Source organism: Bombina bombina, chromosome 7 (genome assembly GCF_027579735.1).
Source record: "Bombina bombina isolate aBomBom1 chromosome 7, aBomBom1.pri, whole genome shotgun sequence".
NCBI lineage: Eukaryota > Metazoa > Chordata > Amphibia > Anura > Bombinatoridae > Bombina > Bombina bombina.
Genome location: NC_069505.1, coordinates 318,585,344 through 318,612,091, shown reverse-complemented (window position 1 = coordinate 318,612,091; position 26,748 = coordinate 318,585,344). Strand labels below are relative to the sequence as shown.

Here is a 26,748-nt window from a genome sequence, read left to right as displayed (position 1 = left end):
TACAGGCAAATGTCAGCAAATGTCAGCAGCTGTGGTGATAGTAGCAAAGAAACCTTACGCGTTTCGAAGGCGTGTAAGACTTGCGTCTGCCTTCTTCATCAGAGGTGTATAATTGCTATATCGCTTGTGAGTCTTTTACAGACGTCAAGCACGATTACGTCAAGAGGGCGGATGGCTTAGTTTCCATAGCAATCAAATGTAAACAAGTAAAAAACTTTATGTAGATATTTCCAGTGTGCAAACGATCAATATAGAACGTCAATAGTGAAGCACATCTATTTAAAGTACATATACGGATAAAACTCAATATCACAATTACAAAATGTGTATATGTATCTGATGTGTAACCTAATAAAACATAATAAGACATCCGACACCTCAAAAGTTCATACAGTAACATAAGTGCACTTAAAACCGTAAATATTAATATTCTAAAAAAAAATGTTGTTATACATTTCAAATATTTGATAAAATGTTGATAAAAATAAAATAGGCAATTACTTAAAACAAATATATATACACATAAATTGATATGTCATAATTAGAACATAAGAGATAAAAACAATTAATAATGCTGAATAAATATATACATATGATACAAAACCTCATATTAAATTCATATAATTAATAATAATAATAATAATAATAATAATAATAAAACCCTAATCTACAGGGGGGACTCAAATTCTTACATGTTTCATTATAATTTCAATATAAACCAATAGAAAATCTGATAGTTAATGGAGGAGTATAATTGATCCTTAATTATAAAAAAGCAGCAATGTCAATATCCTTGTTAAGACCATATGGAACCATAGTATTAAATAGATGGATCCAATAGGTCTCTCTTTGTCTGAGGAGGCGTTCTCTATCCCCCCCTCTCTCAGATGTTTTCACCAATTCCAAAATAGTACCCCTAAGACATTTGGGGTCTTGCTCATGGACCACCCTATAATGTTGAGAGAGATTATGAGATTTTAGACCATCTTTAATATTGGTTATATGCTCATACATCCTTTTCTTAAAGGGGCGTGTAGTGCGACCTATGTACTGAAGGTCACAGCTACATTGAATAAGGTACACTACATATTCTGTTTTACAATTACATAGTTTCTGTATATCACATTGTTTGCCGTTTGATGTAGAGATCACCTGCTTAGTAGGTCTATTACCATTATATGCATGTTCACAAGCACAGCAATTTAATCTGTTGCATTTATAGACCCCCTTTGCGCCACCCTCATTAAGCCATGTTTTTTTCGGTTGAGTTTTCCTTAATTGGCTTGGTGCCAGGATATTTTTTAGATTTTGATTTTTTCTAAAAATAAAACCTGGTTTCTTATCTAAAACTCCCTTGAGAATTTTATCTTTATGAAGGAAGTGCCAATGTTTTAGAATTATGTTTTTAATATCTATTGACCCTTCATTGAATGTGGTGATAAAATTAATTTGCTTTGTTTCTCCATTAGATTTATTTGAGGTGTTTTTTGTATTCGTACCTTTTATTAAATCTGTGTTTTTAAGATTTTTTACTTTATTGTAAGCTGCTTCAATATTCCTTTCTCCATATCCTTTTTCTACAAATTTCTTTTTTAAGATAACTGCTTCTTTTTCAAAGTCTACTTGGCGAGAACAATTTCTTTTAATTCTTAAAAATTGACCATAGGGGACATTTTTTATCCAACTAGGGTGGTGATTACTTGTAGCATGGATAAATCCATTGCTATCCGTATCCTTTCTATGTAGTTTTGTTGCTATTTTTCCTCCTTCTTGGAACAGAATCAAATCAAGATATTCAATTTCAGTATCATTGAATTTTTCTGTGAATTTGAGATTAACATCATTATCTTTTATAAAAAGAAAAAATTCATATAAAGTGTCAACACCACCTTTCCAGACGAATATGATGTCGTCAATAAAACGGGACCAAGTTACTATGTTGTCCCTAAAGGGGTTGTTGTTCCAGATATATCTCTCCTCCCATAGGCCCATATACAGGTTAGCGTAGCTAGGGGCAAATTTGGTCCCCATAGCTGTACCGCTAACCTGTATATAGTATTCATTTTCAAAACAGAACTACTTCATTTTTGAAAATGAATACTATATACAGGTTAGCGGTACAGCTATGGGGACCAAATTTGCCCCTAGCTACGCTAACCTGTATATGGGCCTATGGGAGGAGAGATATATCTGGAACAACAACCCCTTTAGGGACAACATAGTAACTTGGTCCCGTTTCATTGACGACATCATATTCGTCTGGAAAGGTGGTGTTGACACTTTATATGAATTTTTTCTTTTTATAAAAGATAATGATGTTAATCTCAAATTCACAGAAAAATTCAATGATACTGAAATTTAATTTCTTGATTTGGTTCTGTTCCAAGAAGGAGGAAAAATAGCAACAAAACTACATAGAAAGGATACGGATAGCAATGGATTTATCCATGCTACAAGTAATCACCACCCTAGTTGGATAAAAAATGTCCCCTATGGTCAATTTTTAAGAATTAAAAGAAATTGTTCTCGCCAAGTAGACTTTGAAAAAGAAGCAGTTATCTTAAAAAAGAAATTTGTAGAAAAAGGATATGGAGAAAGGAATATTGAAGCAGCTTACAATAAAGTAAAAAATCTTAAAAACACAGATTTAATAAAAGGTAAGAATACAAAAAACACCTCAAATAAATCTAATGGAGAAACAAAGCAAATTAATTTTATCAACACATTCAATGAAGGGTCAATAGGTATTAAAAACATAATTCTAAAACATTGGCACATCCTTCATAAAGATAAAATTCTCAAGGGAGTTTTAGATAAGAAACCAGGTTTTATTTTTAGAAAAAATCAAAATCTAAAAAATATCCTGGCACCAAGCCAATTAAGGAAAACTCAACCGAAAAAAACATGGCTTAATGAGGGTGGCGCAAAGGGGGTCTATAAATGCAACAGATTAAATTGCTGTGCTTGTGAACATGCATATAATGGTAATAGACCTACTAAGCAGGTGATCTCTACATCAAACGGCAAACAATGTGATATACAGACACTATGTAATTGTAAAACAGAATATGTAGTGTACCTTATTCAATGTAGCTGTGACCTTCAGTACTTAGGTCGCACTACACGCCCCTTTAAGTAAAGGATGTATGAGCATATAACCAATATTAAAGATGGTCTAAAATCTCATAATCTCTCTGAACATTATAGGGTGGTCCATGAGCAAGACCCCAAATGTCTTAGGGGTACTATTTTGGAATTGGTGAAAACATCTGAGACAGGGGGGGATAGAGAATGCCTCCTCAGACAAAGAGAGACCTATTGGATCCATCTATTTAATACTATGGTTCCATATGGTCTTAACAAGGATATTGACATTGCTGCTTTTTTATAATTAAGGATCAATTATACTCCTCCATTAACTCTCAGATTTTCTATTGGCTTATATTGAAATTATAATGAAACATGTAAGAATTTGAGTCCCCCCTGTAGATTAGGGTTTTATTATTATTATTATTATTAATTATATGAATTTAATATGAGGTGTGGTATCATATGTATATAGTTATTCAGCATTATTAATTGTTTTTATCTCTTATGTTCTAATTATGACATATCAATTTATTTGTATATATATTTGTTTTAAGTAATTGCCTATTTTATATTTATCAACATTTTATCAAATATTTGAAATGTATAACAAAATTTTTTTTAGAATATTAATATTCACGGTTTTAAGTGCACTTATGTTAATGTATGAACTTTTGAGGTGTCGGATGTCTTATTATGTTTTATTAGGTTTCACATCAGATACATATACACATTTTGTAATTGTGATATTGAGTTTTATCCGTATATGTACTTTAAATAGATGTGCTTCACTATTGACATTCTATATTGATCGTTTGCACACTAGAAATATCTACATAAAGTTTTTTACTTGTTTACATTTGATTGCTATGGAAACTAAGCCATCCGCCCTCTTGACGTAATCGCGCTTGACGTCTGTAAAAGACTCACAAGCGATATAGCAATTATACACCTCTGATGAAGAAGGCAGACGCAAGTCTTACACGCCTTCGAAACGCGTAAGGTTTCTTTGCTACTATCACCACAGCTGCTGACATTTGCCTGTATTTGGATTTACACGCTGTACTTTTACCTCATATATTGAGGTCTCTTTTGTGAGTAGGTTTAATCTACTGGTGTTTTTACTTCAATTAATAAAAGGTTAATGCACTATCAGTGTTTCCCTTCTTTTTTATGGCACCATATTGAAGTTCTACTTCACTCCACCGAAAGAGGATTTGAAAATTTTTATCTGTGAATACTCCAAGCTCAAAAGGTGTTTCTGTATCCTATACAAGAGGCTTCTGCAGACAGCGGGTTTTTTGACAAGTCTCTACTTACCTCATATTGATTGAGGTCAGTTCAAGTAAGTGCACACCCATAGGGGGATTGGAAGTTTTAAGAAGTACTGGATTCATATGAACTGTTCATATGCCTTTACTTTTGTGTTTAAGGACTTTCTTCAACAACTACTGCATATATATTTTTTACACATTTATTTATATATGTGGTATTTTATGTGTTTTATGTAATTATTTTGTTATTCATACAAGGTTTTTTTTGGTATTATATGCTAGGCAGCGCTAACCTTCTTATTCTATTTCATTTCTTTCTCTAAGAGGGGAGATATAGAGAATCTCCCTTCGACTTAGGTTAGCTGCAGCCTTTTGCATATTCAGTATTAATTTACTGTATTTATTATTTTTGGGGTTATTCATTACACCTCTCATCTGGAGCGCTGGTGGACCTAGTGCTTCCTTAGATATATTTTTTTATCTGGGATTCTACTTGCATATCATATATATATATATATATATATATATATATATATATATATATACACACATACACATAATTATATACAGTATATATATGTGTGTATATGTATATATATATATATATATATATATATAAATATATATATATATATATATATATAAATATATAAATAAATGAATAAATATATATATATTATTATATATAAAAACATGGATGACAATGACAGAAAACTATTAAGCAGTGTCCTTTAGGCATAACATGCAGTGCATGTAATCTATTGCTGGCAGCCAAGGGGTATTTATCACTAATATTGTTAAATGTCTCTAATAATATAACATAACAACACAGCATTGTGTTAGTTCCCTTGGAAATCCGTATCTTGGACTAAGCCTTTTCTCCCATAATCCAGTTACATATTTAAATGTTGCTGTCCCTAGGAATAATTTATTTAGATATGTGCTCTTCTTTAGTCAATGAATAATAATAACAGCCATTGCTATGTAACTGGGGTATACAGGTTGTTACTTAGAAAAGCAATATAGTTTTAATTTGCACCCTCATTATATGCACACACATAAGCTTAATTGTCCCACAAGTCATTTATTCAGCTTAGGAAAATGTATAATTATGTTAATCAGTGAGTTTTACTACCACAGAAGAGGCAGTCAGTAGGTTTTCAGCTAATTGCCATGGAAATATATACCACTTGCTAGTGCCCTGGACTTCTGCAGACACATATGTTCAACTGCTGTAAAAATCACACAGGATAATTCATTTTTAGCCACAGAAAATATATGTCAAGCTTCTGATCAAGATAATAACTCTTTTTGATAAAGGTGTAGTTTAGCGTCCCAAATTCAGAAGGTACCGCATCCTGCCATGAAGAGGGACGACGACGGGACCATGGATAGGTTCCCAGCGGCGGTTGCGGTGCCGAGAACGATATTGGAAAAAATCGATCAACTCCACATTTACCTAAACATGTTATAGTTTTACTGTGGAAATTACTTCAGAAATGTACACTTTACTGTGGGAATTACTTCAGAAAGGTAAAGTGAGCGGGAGGACCATGGATAAGTTCCCAGCAGCGGTTGCGTTGTACAGGGCACATATTGGAACAGATCGCTCTTTTCCAATATCGTTCCCGGGCGCCGCTACACTCTGTTCCAATATCGTTCCCGGGAGCCACAACCGCCGATGGGAACCTAGCCATGATGTCCCCCCCCAACGGCGGGATGTGGTACCTTTCCGAATTTGGGACGCTAAACTACACCTTTACCCTCTTTTTAAGTAAATATAAGTCACATGACATTTTTCTGATTCATAAATACATTTGTATTTGAACATGAGCATTCTAAAAACATCCTGCACTGATTGTTATGCTGGTGCTTTGGTTTACTGTCCAAATGCTGGCACCAAAATGCCACAGATCAAAATATCACATAAGGGCTTAATAAGAAGTATATTAATAAAATAAAAAAAATATATTTACTTTTATTTTGTCATTTGAAATAGTTGCTTTTGTCTGTTGTATCCCAACCTATTCTAAAAATGTCAGTTCTTAAATAATGGCTACAAAAAAGCTAGATAAACAAGAAATTTACAAAGAGATGTGGGTTATAGAGATGGGTATCAAAATGTTTATTTTCAAGATAACAAGGTATATAGAAAGATAGGGATGTTTGCTCTTCCTAAAAGCTGAGCCCATTTAAATGGGTTGTGGTTTCAACTATCAAAAGCAGTTTTTTTATAGACAAAAATAAACCCAAAGGAAAGATTTCCCAAACATTTTGTATTCTGCAACAGGTATAACAAGTTGCTGGAAACATATATTAAGGGAAACCCAGTTTTATAGTACACCCATCCCTTTTTAATCTCTATTTTAATCCTGACACAACATATTTAATTATCCAAACAGTCCTTTAGTAAAATATTACAATATTTCTTGTAACTTTTACATTTTATATATACAAGGAGATGTGAGAGAATAAAAAGCAGTGTTCTGATAAATATCACATGACCCCCCCCACACACACACATACACACACACACATGTACACATACACACACACACGTACACGTACACATACACATACACACAGTTACACACACACACATACACATACACGTACACATACACACAAACACATACACATACACACACACATACTCACACACACACACACACATAAAAATACACATAAACACACACACACACACATATACACACATACACATAAACACACACACATACACACACATACACATACACACACACACACATACACACACACCATTACTAGTAATAAGTACAATGGAGTGTAAACATATTGACACCAACATAAACCTTTAATTGTTGTAAAACCTACTCCCATACCATCTAAACAATTCCACCACAAATACTGCTATTCTAATTACCCCTATACCACCACAATACATAAACTACAAGACCTCTACCCCGTTGTAGGAACTTCACTGTAAGATATTCAATTCTATTTAATCTACAACATATTATAATTAATGTACACCACAACGTTACTTCCAATGCTTAAGGTCCTGAGTACCCAGGACATCCAACTGTAAAAGTTCCAAATGTTCTTCTTTACAACCCTTACATCTTAATTTATCCTAGCCACAATACTTTCTATTGTATTAAGCCTTAATGATACCCCTTCCACAATGTAAGACCCCTTCAACAGAACCTATCTTGTTGTCCTACATCCTTTCAAAGCCTAAAACACCAGAGTAGGTGTAGCATGCATGAAGGCTTGAATCCTCACTGCTAACTCCCAAGAGGCTAAAGGACTTGCCAATTGTGGCTACCCCCAAAGCTTAATGAATCCCCAACCCAAATGACTGCTGCTGCAACCTCTCGTGAAGCACAAGGCTAAAGTATCATTATGCTAGATTTGTTTTCTTAATTTTTATTGAGTCTTGCCTAACAGCTTTAGCATCTTCTGGCAATCTTCTCAATGACAATAAATTACCATATAACCAATCATAAAACAGGAGGGCACAATTTGAACTTCAATTTTGCCTATCAAATCCTTCAATCCTTTAAGCTTGATTAAGCTCTTAACCAATTAGGATACAGCTAAGAGTCTATAAATCTAGGAAATAGTTTCTACCAAAAGAGGCTGAAGACCATAGGTGAAGAGATCAATTAAGATACAAAAAAAAATGTGAAAACACAAACATGAATTAAAGGGACAGTCTACCATAGAATTGTTATTGTTTTAAAAGATAGATAATCCCTTTATTACCCATTCCCCAGTTTTGCATAACCAACACAGTTATATTAATATATATTTTACCTCTGTGATTACGTTGTATCTAGGAACCTTCTTCCAGCCCCCTGATCACATGACTGTGACTGTTTATTATCTATTGTCTTGCATTTAGCATTGTTTTGTGCTAAATCTTAAATAACCCCCTGTGCCTGAACACAGTGTTATCTATATGGCCCACGTGTACTTTCTGTCTCTTTGTGCTGAAAAGAGATTTAAAAAGCCTGTGATAAGAGGCAGCCCTCAAAGGCTTAGAAATTAGCATATGAGCCTACCTAGGTTTAGTTTAAACTAAGAATACCAAGAGAAAAAAGCAAATTTGATGATAAAAGTAAATTGGAAAGTTGATTAAAATTAAAAGTCCTTTCTGAATAATGAAAGTTTAATTTATACTAGACTGTCCCTTTAAGGTAGAAACCTGCTTTGGCCCTCAGTTTCATTGGCCTTGTGCTTGAAGGGTAGTTGTGGTCGGAGGTTCATGTGTGTGTTTCTCATTCTTGAAAGGGGTTCATTGCACTTTTGAGATAGTTGGATTGGCAGGTTCTTAAGGTAGGCAAGTTCTTTGGGTGAGTGCTTACTTTGGGTGTTAATGGCAATGGTTTAGGCCTATTAGAAGCTTTGGCCTATCATAGAGTAAGGTGCTATGTGCAGTAGCATTTAGGATTAACTGCAATATGGGGGTGCACAATGATAATATATAGAGCACCATAAGAACTCTCTAGAGCTACAATAAATCAATGTTATTTTTTAATAACTGATGCGGTCTTAGTTACAACCAGGGCCAGCTCTATGATGGGTATTGGTGGAAACTTGAGACCCAGGCATTATTTGCTTAGGGCAGCACACAGGGAAAGTAATATAAATAATATAAATAAGCACAAGTAACCTATATATTTTTTTCTTTTTACCTTATGATGATATAATACAGTGCTTTATTTGGCTTTAGATTGTGGTGGAAGGAGAATGTGGGGTGACATTTCATTCTTGTACCCAGGCATGCCATGGTTACAGGATATTACAGTTATCACAATGAGACTTTGCAGCTTTGTTTAAGATCTTTAAAGTATTTATTGAAAGGATTATTACAGTTATTTCTGACAGTTAGTGACCTGAGTAATAAATATTTTTTTAAGTTGTTTAAAAAGAACTTCAAACTTCCTTTTTCTGAATTATTTTGTTTTACAAAAATGATATATTCAAAGTAGGCAAGTAAACCATATATTCTTTAGAATCATTTAATGGCAGAAACATTTGTTCTACAATTTCAATGTCACTTGCAATTAATTTTTCAACCTATTCAACCAGCCCTAGTAGACAGATAAAAAAAACAATAGCTAAGAGCTCGACAAACCCAGGAGTCAAGGAGCCATTGGCTCCTAGAATTATTCCCCTGGCTCCTAACTTTTTGGGTGATTCTCCATATATCTATATAGAAATACCACTGTCTAGATTCTAGAAGTATGCCTGGCTCCAAAATATTCTTACTGGCTCCTAAATTTTGAGCAGATTTGTCGACCGCTCAGCTAGATAATGGTTTCATGATTCCTATTGTTATTGTTAAATGAAAAGTACAATCAAATATGCAAAATAATAACAAAACAATGTACTGTTAATTGTTAGGTGTTAATTCAGAGCTCCCCATAAATAATTATTTTCATCAAGTGATTAAGAGGACATTCCAATGCCCAAAAAAAATGTCAAAAGGATAGAAAGGGCACATTTCAATTGTAATCAGAAACATTTTTATATTATACTTACATTAGCAAAAATGCTTCTAGTCGAATATATTACTATTTTCTGCAGCATATCTATATAGGCGCTGCTGGCTTGTGCACCAGTATTCAAACACCACAGCTTCTAAGAGAGTCAGAAGTAGCTTGCATGACACAAATTAAGGTCTTTAAAGACACAATACACTCCCAGCACCAGATCTCTGAGCTTGAATACTGGTGCACTATGGTGCATATGCTGCTGAAAAACAGTAATGAATTTTACTAGAAGCATTTTTGATAATGTAAGTATAATGCAAAAATACTTTTATTTAAAATTTAAATGCATCCATAAACAAGTAAACTTTGACCTTTCTATCCCTTTAAATAAAGTCTCAGATCTGGAGCTATAAACACGGTAGGGCCCAAGCAGAACACGGTCATCAGTGATTGGTGACTGCAAGTGCTCACAGCTCCTGATAGACTGTCCGGTAGACATGTGCATGGCCAAAAAATTCGGTTCGGATCGATTCGGATTTTTTTGAATTTCGGTTCGGAGCGATTCGAATTCGGAAAAATGTGAATCAATTCGGTTCAGATTTGTTTCGGATTCATTCGGATTCGAATAAATTCGGTTCGGATATGTTTCGGATTCATTCGGATTCGAATAAATTCGGCTGGATTCGGAAATTCGGAATTTCGGTAAGTGTTAGGTGGGATTAGACTAGTATTATGTATTGTACATTAGGTGTAACCCATAGCAGAGTGATATAACCTAATATACTGTACAATACTAGTGTAATCCATGGCCATCCGAATCTACCGAATAAATCCGAATAAATCCGAAGTTATTCGGATTTATTCGGTAGATTCAGCACTATTTTAATTCGGAGATTCGGTTCGATCCGAATCTCCGAATTTTCTGAATTTTCTGAATTTCCGAATCGAACCGAACCGAATCGCACATGTCTACTGTCCGGCTGTCTTCTGTTCAGGGGCTGCATATCTTACAGCTCCCTTGGGGGTTAAATAGTTACTTAGATTGAGCAAATGCAAAGCTTACATGCTCTAACAGCATAACAGAGTATTTGTTGTCTTATACATTCTCTATAAAGGATTAAACCAATAGTAATGCATACAGCTGCTAAAGTCAGAATACTTACACGTCAAACCGCAGATTCTGCTTTTCTTCAAAGAAATAGTCAAGCACAAATTTCCGCACAAAATCAGGGCTGAGTGTGTTATCGATCACCTCCGTCCTGCCAAACTGCATGTAGAAAAAAATTAATTAATTTTAAAAATATTACAGCACAGTTATTACATTTAGTTATTCAGCGTAGAAAAGGAATTGGGGTTTTTAGGACGCTAACATTTATAGGTTTGGAACTAGGTATACAGGGTATTCTCTAATTTGTGTTTGTCTTTAAAGGGACAATAAATACTTTGAGATGATAATACAAAATGATAAATTGTATACATAAAAAAAAACTCTACAATATACTTTTATTATTTATTTTGTGCCCTTTTCCTGTAACTCCATTCTGAAATTGCAAGTTTTTCAGTTGCTGTTACACATGGAAGTGCAGAACACTGTTATATTCCACACAGCCATTGGCTGCACACTCTAGCGACCTATTTATAACTGTCTCTAATTGGCCACAGCAGAGAAGGTAACCTAAGTTACAAAATGGCAGCTCCCAACATTTAAACAACTAATTAAACTTTAAAAGAAACATATACATGTTATTCTCAGACTAATCTTTTCTGTGAATGCATCATTCTATCTAGCATTCATTTAGTGTTTAATGTCCCTTTAAAGAATATGCCACATAAACGGTTTAGCCATACCTTTGCTTTTAAAACACAACCTCTAGCAAATCAGCATGTTGCACTATTAATTAATAAGTAGTTTAAAAACAATAATAATAATCATCATCATTATAAATAAGAGACTATAATTAATGGTTACGCTTAAAAAAAGCATAGTTAAAGGACATGAACCCAGCATTTTTTCTTGCATGATTTAGATAGAACATACAGTTTTGAACTGCTTTCCAGTTGGTTTCTATTATCAAATTTGCTTCATAAAAACTTAAAGGGACACTAAACACAGATAGTAAACTACGTGATTATAAACCTTCATTTATAAGAATAATTTTGCAATGAAAACTGCTGCTTATTTTGTCAAATTAGTATATTGTTTTATGTTTATTCTTTTCACTGATTTCCCTTTCCCTTAGAACAAAAGAATCCTTGCTAACCAATCACAAACTAATATTCAGATATAGCACAAATTCTATTTACACATGTGCATACTGGAGTAGCCTGCCTTCTTGTATTCTCTTAATGAGCACTGATACAGCTTGCTTACTATTGCAAATAATGATTTGCCTATCATGATTGTTGATGCAAAACTGATAATCCACATTTTAAAAGAATGTGACAACACAGAATCTTAGAAAGTGCTAAGCAATTTTTGCTAAGCAGTTTCCCACCTGTGTGCTAAGCTGTTTTAATGGGGGTTTTTTTTATTATTATTTTAATAAAAAAAAATTTTTTACTTTTTTTTTAACTTTTTTTTCAGATCCCCAAGACTTACACTGTTGGAAAGGTTAGTCAACTACCTTTCCACCGGTGGGTCTTGGGGGTCTGTAGCTGCTTAGATGCCTGAGAAACAAGCTTCTAAGCAGCATGCCCCCTTTTCCTATACTTAAAGGGACACTGTACCCAAAAATTTTCTTTCGTGATTCAGATTGAGCATGAAATTTTAAGCAACTTTCTAATTTACTCCTATTATCAAATTTTCTTCATTCTCTTGGTATCTTTATTTGAAATGCAAGAATGTAAGTTTTGATGCCGGCCCATTTTTGGTGAACAACCTGGGTTGTCCTTGCTGATTGGTGGATAAATTCATCCACCAATAAAATAGTGCTGTCCAGAGTACTGAAACCAAAAAAAGCTTAGATGCCTTCTTTTTCAAATATTGATAGCAAGAGAACGAAGAAAAATTGATAATAGGAGTAAATTAGAAAGTTGCTTAAAATTGCATGCTCTTTCTGAATTACAAAAGAAAAAAATTGGGTTTAGTGTCCCTTTAACATTGTATTTTTTAAATAAAGTTGCGCGGTGACGTCATCACGTCGTTGCGCGTAATGTGACCCCGCATAATATACCTATAAATAAAAACATTTATTTTAGCTATATTGCACTATGTATTGTTTTTATTTATAGGTATACAGGAAACGGATATTTGAAGAAACCCTTGGATATTCATTGTTTTTTCATCACGCACAACGTGCACTGATAAATTTTGGAACCGATTACCAAATAGTTTTGAGGATTAATTTGACTTTTGCTTATAAACTTTGGACGATATTAGCACTTTGGAATATTTTGGTTTTTCATCACTTCTCACATTTTTATAGTTTTATATTTTTTGACCACGTGTCACTTTTTTCTCTTTTTTGTGCACATTTTCTCATTTTTACATTTTTAATCTTTTTTATATATATATTTTTTTATATATATATTTTTTCACAGGACCCCACATTTTAACTGATTTTGGAACTCTTATCATCTCCTTTTTTCATTGATTAGATTTTTATTCACTGTTCTCACACTTGATACCTTTATGGACAAATTATCCACCTAATTAATTTATTTGAATCTATTTTTATATTAATTTATTTGAAATTTATCTGAAATCTATTTGATATCAATTTGACTTCATATGTTCATTTTAACCTTTGCACATTGATACCAGTGTTTGAACCGCTTACCTTGGTTTTAAGTTTTGTATCCAACTTTAAATCATCCGTATGTCATATTGTTTTAATCATCTGTATGTCATAATGTTTTAATCGTTTGTATATCATATTGTTTTTTATCATGGATTCATGATTTTTAGCATTGTAATTTTAGGATTTACTTCAACATATTGTTTAGATTGATAAACATTGCCTATTAGTGTAGGTTGTATGCATCCCTGAACAGTAGAGTCTTTAGAGAGCGCTTGAAGTTTCCAAAACTAGGGGAGAGTCTTGAGGAGCGAGGCAGAGTGTCCCACAAGATGGGAACCAGTCCAACACATTAGACATAATGCTTCTGTGAAGTGAAGTGTGAGTTGTAGGGAGGGATGATATTTTGCAAGTCAGAAAGAGGAAAAGGGGAGTTTATGAAGTTTGAAATAGTGCATTAATAGCTAAAGATCAGGTCAAGGGAGTGACCGTCTTTGTGAGTGGGAGAATCAGTCCATTGTGACAAACCGAAAGAGGAAGTGAGTTGCAGAAGTTGTTTTGCAGAGGGATTGTCAAGAGGGATGTTGAAGTCACCAAGAATGAGGGTAGGGGTGTCTGAGGAAAGGAAATAAGGTAGCCAGGCAGCCAAGTGATCTAGAAATTGAGTTGAGGAGCCAGGGGGTCAGTATATGACTGCAACATGTATAGAGAGGGGAGAGAATAACCGAATCATGTGGGTTTTGAATGAGGAAAATGTGAGGGAAGAGATGGATTGTGTTTGTTGATCTTCAAAAATAAAACTTAGATATCTCATCTGGAATATAAACTACCTCTTTTTATTTTATTGAATTATTGGTGATTTGCCCATGGTTACAATACTGCAGTCCATATCATTAAAGGGGCACTGTACTAAAACAAAATCTCTGTAAAGGAGATGATCTCAAAATGGGATCGATTAATAGTTTTGAACAGAAAAACACCAGTCTATAGTTAATTTTGTAAATAAATTAGTTGATACATTTTTTTCTACTGATTAAAAATAGCTTAGTTTTTTTTTCTGTGGCAACTGTCCATATTAACCAGGAAACAATAGATGCTTAGATATAACCTGTACACAAACATGTGATCCCAGTTAGTCACTTTAAATTTAAACAGTTTTTTCTTAAAGGGACATGATATTGAAACATTCCATCTAAAACAGGGCATTTCAAAATGTATTACAGTGCTTTTTTATATTTCTGTGCTGAATAAACAAACCTTTATTTATAGGTATAGCCCCGGTCAGACAATGAGCAAATAGTACCTAGGTATTTGATGCAGTACTACCTGTTTACTTCAATTCACTTTTGTCATGCTAAATATTTTAACTGCCACTGTTTCATATACACAATAGAAACATTTTGAGCAAATTGATCATTTAAAGATACACTCTAATGCAAAAAATATGTTATAAATTGCTAGTTGATGTCATTAATGGAATACTAGCACTCGATTACAAGTGGCGCTCTAAAGTTAGCAATATGCAACCGCGCTAACTAGCAAGCATATTACAAGTTGAAAGTAAACAGTTGCGCTCGAGTGCAAACAAAGTCTGTGCTCAACGAATTAGCGAACCTGAAGATCTAGCATAACGTTTAAAAATAAGTTGCACCAAAAACAACATAAATACATTAAAATAGAGTATTACACTTATATACACATTTTCTGCTAAAAATGTTTGATTTCATTTTTATAAGGGTTAAAAGGTATATGGAATAGGACAAGGTATTTAACCGGAAAAGAAAATGTATATATATATATATATATATATATATATATATATATATATATATATATATATGCATATATATGCAGTGTTCTCCTCAGAAAAGGGCATTATAAAGTAGCCAGGTGGTGGCAGTGTAATATTGTCTAATATCATATTATTTTCAGCTATCTAAAGTACAAATTAATTGCATAATTTAACATAAATGCATTTAATGATAATTTGTGCAATAAGAATTGAACAGTTTTAAACTTTTTAGCTGGGTTGTCAGTAAAATCAGATCACCCATTCTCCTGGTGGGGTTGGATACAAATAATTAAAATTAACCTATTGCCTATAATACTATATATCATGCAGGATGCTCCTGTTAAATTACCAGGATTTTTTCTAAAGAAACTGCAAACCACTATCAACCAATACGTATGGGTAACTGTCAAACAGCAAATAAATAAAAGTCCATGTACCGTCTGCCGGACAATCGGAGGGCTGGGCCTACCCAGAGGGCTGGAGACCTATTACCAGACATTTTGTCTTCAAGGAATACTTGATTGGCACAGAAACAAAACTGTTAAATCATGGATATCTATAGACTCCCATATCTTAAAGTCCCCTTCACTATGAGTGTTGTACTGGATTGGCAACAAACATAGATCACTTTGCTAAATTTGTATCTCCTACTTCAGAATACCTTCCTGCTATGGGACTCAATAATCCATGATTACCCAGGATTTCCACGTTGAGATCTAATATCACCTAATGCAGAACTAGTAGGGGGCCTAGAACTGGAAGTGTTGTCCACAGAGGACTTGGAGTTAGGACATACAATACCCATTACTAAATTACTAGACCAGGGAAAGGTTAAGTGTAGGCAGGACCTGGAACCTTATCTTAACAGAGCCTTTACAAAATGGCTTAAACACCAACAGTGTCTACCTCCCCAGCAAAAGAGGCGCTGACAAGAGCATTAACACCTTTTGAACAAATGTGCCTTATAGATTCCCTTTTGTGAAATACTCTCACACGGACCAAAACATCCCTCCTAGATGCAGAAAATTCCACCCTACCTAGTTACACTGACAGATGGCAAACAGAAATAAGCGACATGCTTTCTGACTGGAAACATATATTTTATTGCACAAAAAAATCATCTAGCTCCACAAAACCTTTAGAACTTAATTAAAAACTATTAACAAGATGGTACCTTACTCCCGCCAAATTAAAAGGCATATTCCCTAGATCATCTGGCCTATGCTGGAGAGGCTGCGGTGAAAAAGGCATAACATCATATTTGGTGGGAGTGTATGAACTGACAGCCCTTTTGCCGAAGGATAGAACAATATTTTAACATATTATTGAATCCCAAGACACATTTCTCCTTAAACCCCCCTTAGCCTTACTGAGTCTACTACCAAAGCGATTATGTATGCTTTGTACGAAACATTCAATTCAAATTAAACTCAGCAAGGTCCCTTTTCACCTCTTTATGGAAAACTCAAACCACCCAACACCAGCCATGTGGATATAACATATGGAAAATATGATAGCCTTGGAGGAATATGGTTACCTTAAAAACAATAAGCTAGAAACTTTCCAAGACATAAAATTCTACTAAGAATCTAGTAGACAAGCATTCCAAGCGATAAACGAGAACTGTTTCAATATTAGAGGCCCCTCAACCGAAGGGAGGGATCAAGGGAACTACGGACAGTTCATAGCGGATAGCATACCCCGTTCCCTGCAATTAGAAGACCAAAAACCTGCCCCTCGCCCCCCGACACCCCTACCCCTCTCTCTATATCTCTCCCTTTCCTCTACCTCTTTCTCTTCCCCTTATCTCTTCCCTTTACTCATTTAAAGGAACCTCAATCCCCCATAATACTTTTGCTCATCTAATCCATTTATAAATAGCAATTTTACTTGGTGTATAGGTCTTGAGCGTTGACATATTAATTATATTACCATCCTATTTCTTGAATAAAGCTGATAGTGGGCACAACATAACAATCTGTAACACCATACCTATTGTATTGTAAAGCCCTTTGTTTGTCTTTTTTCCCCCAAAGACCTGAGACCTTATATCTTTACACCCTTTTTTGTGCATTTTTTTATTAGATAGTGTTATTATGAGTGTAACTGTACTTCTAGCATAAATCAGGATTGCGCTCAAGCAGTCATTTTTACTTTCGACTTCTAAAAAAAGTGGTAAACCCAATGCGCACAAACATGTGATAAACCGCTATTCACTTGCCTGTAACTGTTAATGCGCCATTCATAATCTGGCCCTAATTGTCTAACGCTATTAATACAAATCTGATATAGTTTAATTTTTAATTTACATTTTATTTGTGGGGTTTTATTAAAAAGAAAAATCAAATGGATATAAAGTAATATTGTTTTGAAAGATGAGGTTTTTGTTACGTAAAATATTTTTCTAGTAACTTTGAATTATAGGGTTTATGAAGTATTTTATAATGTCTGTAGAACACCTCTGGTATGCAAGGATGTGTTTTGTCATCCTGGTAGCATTTGGAAAAGCATATTTATTTTGACAGTATTTCCAAATTGCAGGTTTTTTCCCAGAAGAAATTGTACTGCAGAGATGTTTCCGAACGCTGGATGTAGTTCTCATCATTTAAAAATAAAAAATAAACATAATTTATGCTTACCTGATAAATTTATTTCTCTTGTAGTGTATTCAGTCCACGGATAATCCATTACTTATGGGATATATTCCCTTCCCAACCGGAAGTTGCAAGTGGATCACCCAAAGCAGAGCTGCTATATAGCTCCTCCCCTCACATGTCATATCCAGTCATTCGACCGAAACAAGACAAGAAAGGACCAACCAGTTTTAATTAAAATTTAGATCTGCCTTAAAAAGACAGGGCGGGCCATGGACTGAATACAATACAAGAGAAATAAATTTATCAGGTAAGCATAAATTATGTTTTCTCTTGTTAAGTGTATTCAGTCCACGGATCATCCATTACTTATGGGATACCAATACCAAAGCTAAGTACACGGATGAAGGGAGGGACAAGGCAGGAACATTAAACAGAAGGAACCACTGCCTGTAGAACCTTTCTCCCAAAACCAGCCTCCGAAGAAGCGAAAGTGTCAAATTTGTAAAATTTCGAAAAGGTGTTGTAATACCAGGACTCTATTAAGAATTGGGAATTAGGTTCAAGTTCCACTCAGTCTCACAAAATAGCGGAATTAATAAAATAATCCCTGTTCTGCTCATAGACTGAGGGCCCAAAAGGGAATAGCAGCAATGTGTTGCAGAGATTGCAAACTGTCTCTTTAAATATTGGTGCTTTGAGCTGTAACCACTCCAAATAGCAAGGTATAACAAACACTCCCAGTGTAGCAAAGTTATCAGCAGACAGGATAAAATAAATCAATCACACTCAATATTGCAGATTATTTGTATTCCAGTTAATATGGATATCAGAAACAATGGTGCAGTCTCTTTATAAACAGATGCAGCAAGTTCAGGATTAATTACAGGAATGTCTAGAGAATGTAGGCAATATATAAATCAAGTCTTGCAAGGCAAATGTGCAGAGTTTTAGAAAACAAGTTTAAAGTAATCTCACCCCAGGAGTTGCAGTTCGTTTGGCAGCTACAGTGTGATGAGAGACAGAGAGAGGTGCTGTGAAATCCGTTTCTGTGTAACAGCTTGCAGACTGAGTCAGGAAGTGCTGGAGAGCAGGAGGAGGTGCCAGTAAGGAAGGTAAGACTTACAATTCCAGCAGGATATCCAGGAATTTGCCTGTGAAAGGAGAGGTAAAGTTTACCTTAACAGAAGCTCTTACTTCAGACTGCCAGGGCAGAGAGAGCTTAATGCTGCAGCAGTAGTTGTTTTCCAGGTTACAGCTGACAAAGGAGAGATGGTAAATTAAGTGGAGGCTTAGCTGAACTACTTAGACAGTAGTTAATGTGATCCAGGTATCAGAAGACAATACTAAGCAAAGAGAGGTTGGGGGAGGAGACTTTTATAGGGTTCAGATACAGGATTTAAAGGGATATACATGACAGAACCCCCCCTGCAAGGAGCCACTCTGGGGCTCAGGGTCTGGGACGATCGGGGTTCCTGCGGTGAAATAAAGAAACCATTCGAGGAGCAGAGAGGTTGGAAGATGGCTCCCAGGAATCCTCCTCATGAGAATAACCCTTCCAATGAATAAGATACTGCAGAGTGTCACCATGATATCTGGAATCCAAAATGGAATGAATTTCATACTCAGGTTCAATGGTATAAGTAGGTGTGAAAGCTGAACCAGTAACTGGAGGCTTGTCAGAAGTATAAGGTTTGAGAAGGGATACATGGAATGAAGGATGTATCGGTAGAGTTTCAGGCAAATCCAAAATTACAGAATTAGGATTAATAATTTTAACAATGGAAAAAGGACCAATATAGAGGGCTCCGAGTTTTCTTGAAGGATACTTGAGTCTTAAATGTTTAGTGGAAAGCCAAACAAAATCACCCACCTGATAAGATGGAGAGACACGCCTTCGTAGATCATAATAAACCTTTTGGTGGGCTTGAGCGGTCTTGAGATTGTCTTGAATCACAGTAAAATGTTGAGCTAGTTCATTCAACATGTCATTAACCAATGGGGAAGTACTCTCTGCTCTGGGATATAGATGAAATCAGGGATGAAAACCATAATTAGCGTAGAATGGGGACATCTTAGTTGATGAATTTAATGTATTGTTGAAAGCGAATTCAGCCGTGGGTAAAAGAGAAAACCAATTATCTTGTAGTTGAGTGCAATAGCACCTTAAATACTGTTCGAGAGTCTGATTTGTTCTCTCGGTCTGGCCGTTTGTCTGGGGATGATAGGAAGTGCTGAGCCGAGGTTGAATTTTTAGAATGTGGCAAAGCTGGGTCCAGAACTTGGAGGTAAATTGCGAACCCCTATCTGAAGTGATGGTATCCGGAAGACCATGTAATCTGACAATATGTGTGAGAAAAAGTTGAGCAGTTTCTGAAGCAGTGGTAGCGAATGTGATGGGAGAAAATGTGCCATCTTTGTAAATAAGTCCACTACAACCATTATACAACTATGGTTGTTTGACGGAGGTAATTCTACAATGAAATCCATTGCAATGTCCTTCCATGGTTTATTTGGTATGGGTAGAGGCATGAGGAAACCATAAGGATGTGCTCTGTCGTTTTTGACTTTGGCACAGGTATCACAGGACTTAATGAAGTTAGTAACATCAGAATTCATAGCAGGCCACCAGAAGTCTCGTCTAAGTAACTCAATTGTTTTATGTATACCAGGATGTCCAGATACAATTGAGTTATGTGTTGAATTGAGTATTTCAGTACGAAGTTGTAAAGGTACATATACCTTTCCTTGGTGATAATATAGGTCATCTTTACCTTTCTCAAGGATGCTAGTAGGCAGATCTTGATCTTGTTGTTGGGCTAGTCTTAACTGAGTTGAAGAATCGATACTTAAAGCGATGAACCTCTCTTGAGGTATTACGGTTGACTCGGGAACAGCAAAGGTGGGTCTTGGATCTTTCCTCGACAGAGAATCGGCCTTTCCGTTTTTACTTCCAGGACGGAATGTGATATTATAATCAAACCTGGAGAAGAACAAATTCCATCTAATCTGGCGTGCAGACAAGGTCTTATTAGTTTTTAGATACTCTAGGTTTTTGTGGTCCGTGTAAATTAGTATAGGATATTTGGTGCCCTCAAGTAGGTGTCTCCAAAATTCTAGTGAGCTCTTAATTGCCAAGAGCTCTTTCTCACCAATCGGATAGTTGACTTCAGAACTGGTCATAATTCTTGAGAAAAATCCAACTGGGTGAAGAGGATCTTTAGGAGACATGCGTTGGGACAAAATAGCTCCCAAGGCATAATCTGACGCGTCCACTTCTAAGACATATTGTAATTGGGGATCAGGAAATTTAAGGATAGGTGCTGTAGTAAAAGCTTTCTTTAATTTATTAAATGCTGTATTAGCCTGTGATGTCCATAAAAATGGAGTATGGGAACCTGTGAGAGCAGTTAAGGGTTTAGCTATTAGAGAGAAATTTTTTATGAATTTTCTATAAAAGTTCGAAAATCCAATAAAACACTGTACATCTTTCTTAGTTTTGGGAATGGGCCATGATGCTATAGCCTCTACCTTTTTATTCTCCATCTGTATGCCCTGAGGAGATATATGGTATCCCAAGAAAGAGATAGTATCAGTATTAAAGATACATTTTTCTGGTTTGGCAAACAATGAGTTTTGTCTCAGTCGCTGTAACACAGTTCTAACATGTGATATGTGTTGGTCTAATGTTTTAGAGTAAATGAGTATGTCATCAAGGTACACAATCATATACACATCCAAGAGGTCACGAAACAAGTCATTGATGAAACTCTGAAATGTCGCTGGGGCATTACATAGCCCAAACGGCATGACCGTATACTCAAACAATCCATATCTTGTTCTAAACGCGGTCAGCCATTCATGTCCAGCTTTTACTCTTATTAAATTGTATGCCCCTCTTAGGTCAAGTTTTGTAAATATCGTAGCTGCCTGAAGTCGTTCTATTATTTCAGGTATGAGGGGTAGCGGGTATCTGTTTTTCTTGGTTCGTTTGTTCAGTTCCCTATAGTCAATTATAGGTCTTAAGGTGTCGTCTTTATTACGAACAAAAAACATACCTGCCCCAGCGGGTGACGTAGAGGGCCTAATAAAGCCCTTTCTTAGGTTATCATCAAGGTATTGTTTTAAATGTACTAGCTCTGGTTCTGACAGTGGATATATATGCCCATAAGGAATATCAGAACCTGGTAGGAGCTCTATTGGGCAGTCATATGTTCTATGAGGTGGTAACCTCTCTGCTTCTACTTTATCAAATACATCTGAGTAGTCAGAATAACAGTCAGGAATAAGATGTTGTTCTGACGTGGTCTGAAGAATATGTGTGGATGTAAAACAAGTGTTAGTGCAATACTCAGAAATAAAGTTTACCTCTGAAGTATTCCACACAATATGTGGTTCGTGTGTTTGTAACCACCGTAAGCCTAGTACAATAGGAAAAAGAGGAGAGGCTATAACATCAAAGGTAACATGTTCCCTATGACCTGAAGTAGTGGTCATTAGAAGAGGTGTGGTATGGTGAGTGATTGGCCCAGATGAAATAAAAGAACCATCTATAACACGGATGGCAAGTGAATCACCTCTTTTTATTAATGGAATATCATACAACTCTGTGAAAGACTTATCTATTAAATTACCAAAAGTTCCAGAGTCAATAATTGCTTGGGTCTGTATTCTTTGGGTTTCCCACTGTAGAGTAACAGAGAGATTACAATGAGTATTAGAAAATGTACTATTTGTACAGATAATATTACTAGAATTTCTCTTACCCTTCTGTTTAAGAAGACTTGGGCATTCTTTGACAGAATGTGTCTTTGCTGCACAATATAAAAATAAATTGTTTATCCTTCTTCTATTTTTCTCTTCAGCAGAAAGTGGTCCTTTAGTAAAGGCCACTTCCATTGGTTCATCCAAACGTAGAGTGGGGTTTGGATAAGCAGATGTGGGAGGCCTTTTCCAAGTATGTTCTGTGGGAGCTTTTTCATGTCTGCGCTCTCTTAGACGGCGATCAATAGTAACCACTTGAGTCATAAGGGCATCCAGAGTGGTTGGCATAGAACCCCGGGCTAGTTCATCCTTTATTAGATCTGATAACCCTTGGCGAAACTGGAAAAATAGAGCTGCCTCATTCCAGAGGGTGTCAGGTGCCCATCTTTTAAAATCTGAAATGTAATCTTCAGCAGGGCGTTTGTTCTGTTTTAGAGCTTTAAGGGCTATCTCAGCGGTGCTCTGTTTGTTCTTGTCTTCATAGAGAAAAGACATTTTATCAAAGAACAACTGAAGTGAATCCAACACTGGATCGTTGGTTTCGAAAAAATTAGTAGCCCAAGTTTTAGGTTCCCCTTTAAGATATGATATCACGGTAAGAACCTTGATACGATCAGTGGGATATGTTTTAGGTTTGAGTGAAAAATATAACAAACAGGAGTTTTTAAACTCCCTGAAAGAGTTCCTATCACCTGTGAACCTTTCAGGGGGACAAACCTGAGGTTCAGGCTGAGTCTCAGATACTGAAGGTCTTTTATCAATATGATCTCTGATTACAGTACGTAAATATTGATTCTCAGATTGGATCTCTCTTATCCCCTGTATTAAGAGATCCATATTCTGAGTGAGAGCATTCACCTTATTTGTAAGGTCTGCTATTTCCATTATAATTCCTTTTATGGCTTAGTATTTTGTAATACCAGGACTCTATTAAGAATTGGGAATTAGGTTCAAGTTCCACTCAGTCTCACAAAATAGCGGAATTAATAAAATAATCCCTGTTCTGCTCATAGACTGAGGGCCCAAAAGGGAATAGCAGCAATGTGTTGCAGAGATTGCAAACTGTCTCTTTAAATATTGGTGCTTTGAGCTGTAACCACTCCAAATAGCAAGGTATAACAAACACTCCCAGTGTAGCAAAGTTATCAACAGACAGGATAAAATAAATCAATCACACTCAATATTGCAGATTATTTGTATTCCAGTTAATATGGATATCAGAAACAATGGTGCAGTCTCTTTATAAACAGATGCAGCAAGTTCAGGATTAATTACAGGAATGTCTAGAGAATGTAGGCAATATATAAATCAAGTCTTGCAAGGCAAATGTGCAGAGTTTTAGAAAACAAGTTTAAAGTAATCTCACCCCAGGAGTTGCAGTTCGTTTGGCAGCTACAGTGTGATGAGAGACAGAGAGAGGTGCTGTGAAATCCGTTTCTGTGTAACAGCTTGCAGACTGAGTCAGGAAGTGCTGGAGAGCAGGAGGAGGTGCCAGTAAGGAAGGTAAGACTTACAATTCCAGCAGGATATCCAGGAATTTGCCTGTGAAAGGAGAGGTAAAGTTTACCTTAACAGAAGCTCTTACTTCAGACTGCCAGGGCAGAGAGAGCTTAATGCTGCAGCAGTAGTTGTTTTCCAGGTTACAGCTGACAAAGGAGAGATGGTAAATTAAGTGGAGGCTTAGCTGAACTACTTAGACAGTAGTTAATGTGATCCAGGTATCAGAAGACAATACTAAGCAAAGAGAGGTTGGGGGAGGAGACTTTTATAGGGTTCAGATACAGGATTTAAAGGGATATACATGACAGGTGTGAAGCGAAGACCAAGTCGCAGCCTTGCAAATCTGTTCAACAGAGGCCTCATTCTTAAAGGCCCAGGTGGAAGCCACAGCTCTAGTAGAATGAGCTGTAATTCTTTCAGGGGGCTGCTGTCCAGAGAGAGAGGTTGCCGAAGCTTTTTGACCTCTCCTCTGTCCAGAATAAACGACAAACAGGGAAGAAGTTTGACGAAAATCTTTAGTTGCCTGTAAATAGAATTTCAGGGCACGGACTACGTCCAGATTATGCAAAAGACGTTCCTTCTTTGAAGAAGGATTAGGGCACAATGATGGGACAACAATCTCTTGATTGATATTCCTGTTAGAAACTACCTTAGGTAAAAACCCAGGTTTAGTACGTAGAACTACCTTGTCTGAATGGAAAACTAGATAAGGAGAATCACAATGTAAAGCAGATAACTCAGAGACTCTTCGAGCCGAGGAAATAGCCATCAAAAACAGAACTTTCCAAGATAAAAGCTTAATATCAATGGAATGAAGGGGTTCAAACGGAACACCCTGAAGAACTTTAAGAACCAAGTTTAAGCTCTACGGAGGAGCAACAGATTTAAACACAGGCTTAATCCTAGCCAAAGCCTGACAAAAAGCCTGGACGTCTGGAACTTCTGCCAGACACTTGTGCAAAAGAATAGACAGAGCAGAAATCTGTCCCTTCAACGAACTAGCAGATAAGCACTTTTCCAAACCCTCTTGTAGAAAGGACAATATCCTAGGAATCCTAACCTTACTCCATGAGTAACTCTTGGATTCGCACCAATATAAGTATTTACGCCATATCTTATGATAGATTTTTCTGGTAACAGGCTTCCAAGCCTGTATTAAAGTATCAATAACTGACTCTGAGAAGCCACGCTTGGATAGGATCAAGCGTTCAATCTCCATGCAGTCAGCCTCAGAGAAATTAGATTTGGATGGTTGAAAGGACCTTGTATTAGAAGGTCCTGCCTCAGAGGTAGAGACCATGGTGGAAAGGACGACATGCCCACTAGGTCTGCATACCAGGTCCTGCGTGGCCACGCAGGCGCTATCAGAATCACAGATGCTCTCTCCTGTTTGATCTTGGCAATCAGTCGAGGCAGCAGCGGAAATGGTGGAAACACATAAGCCATGTTGAAGACCCAAGGGGCTGCTAGAGCATCTATCAGCGCCGCTCCCGGGTCTCTGGACCTGGATCCGTAACGAGGAAGCTTGGCGTTCTGGCGAGACGCCATGAGATCCAGTTCTGGTTTGCCCCAATGACGAATCAGTTGAGCGAACACCTCCGGATGAAGTTCCCACTCCCCCGGATGAAAGGTCTGGCGACTTAGAAAGTCCGCCTCCCAGTTCTCCACTCCTGGGATGTGGATCGCTGACAAGTGGCAAGAGTGAAATCTTATCTTTGAGACTTCTAAAATCGCTAGGGAATTCCTGGTTCCCCCTTGATGGTTGATGTAAGCCACAGTTGTGATGTTGTCCGACTGAAATCTGATGAACCTCAGTGTTGCTAACTGAGGCCAAGCTAGAAGAGCCTTGAATATTGCTCTTAATTCCAGAATATTTATTGGGAGGAGTTTCTCCACCTGAGTCCACGATCCCTGAGCCTTCAGGGAGTTCCAGACTGCGCCCCAACCTAGAAGGCTGGCATCTGTTGTTACAATCGTCCATTCTGGCCTGCGAAAGGTCATGCCCTTGGACAGATGGACCCAAGAAAGCCACCAGAGAAGAGAATCTCTGGTTTCTTGATCCAGATTTAGTAGAGGGAACAAATCTGAGTAATCCCCATTCCACTGACCTAGCATGCATAATTGCAGCGGTCTGAGATGCAGGCGCGCAAATGGCACTATGTCCATTGCCGCTACCATTAAGCCGATTACTTCCATGCACTGAGCCACTGACGGGCATGGAATGGAATGAAGGACACGGCAAGCATTTAGAAGCTTTGACAACCTGGACTCCGTCAGGTAAATTTTCATCTCTACCGAATCTATAAGAGTCCCTAGGAAGGAGACTCTTGTGAGTGGTGATAGAGAACTCTTTTCCACGTTCACCTTCCACCCATGCGACCTCAGAAATGCCAGAACTATCTATGTATGAGACTTGGCAATTTGAAAGCTTGATGCCTGTATCAGGATGTCGTCTAGATACGGAGCCACCGTTATGCCTCGCAGTCGTAGAACCGCCAGAAGTGAGCCCAGAACCTTTGT

The 26,748-nt window shown here is 36.5% G+C and overlaps 1 protein-coding gene across 1 annotated transcript in view; it reads right to left on the bottom strand.

Moving 5' to 3' along the window:
• Positions 1 to 26,748, bottom strand: part of CPNE9 (copine family member 9) — a 929,037-nt gene that overhangs the window by 721,760 nt on the left and 180,529 nt on the right. Inside the window, exon 4 of the mRNA XM_053720970.1 lies at positions 11,005 to 11,108. Coding sequence (XP_053576945.1) covers positions 11,005 to 11,108 — 104 coding nt within the window. The remainder of the gene's footprint in view (positions 1 to 11,004; positions 11,109 to 26,748) is intronic.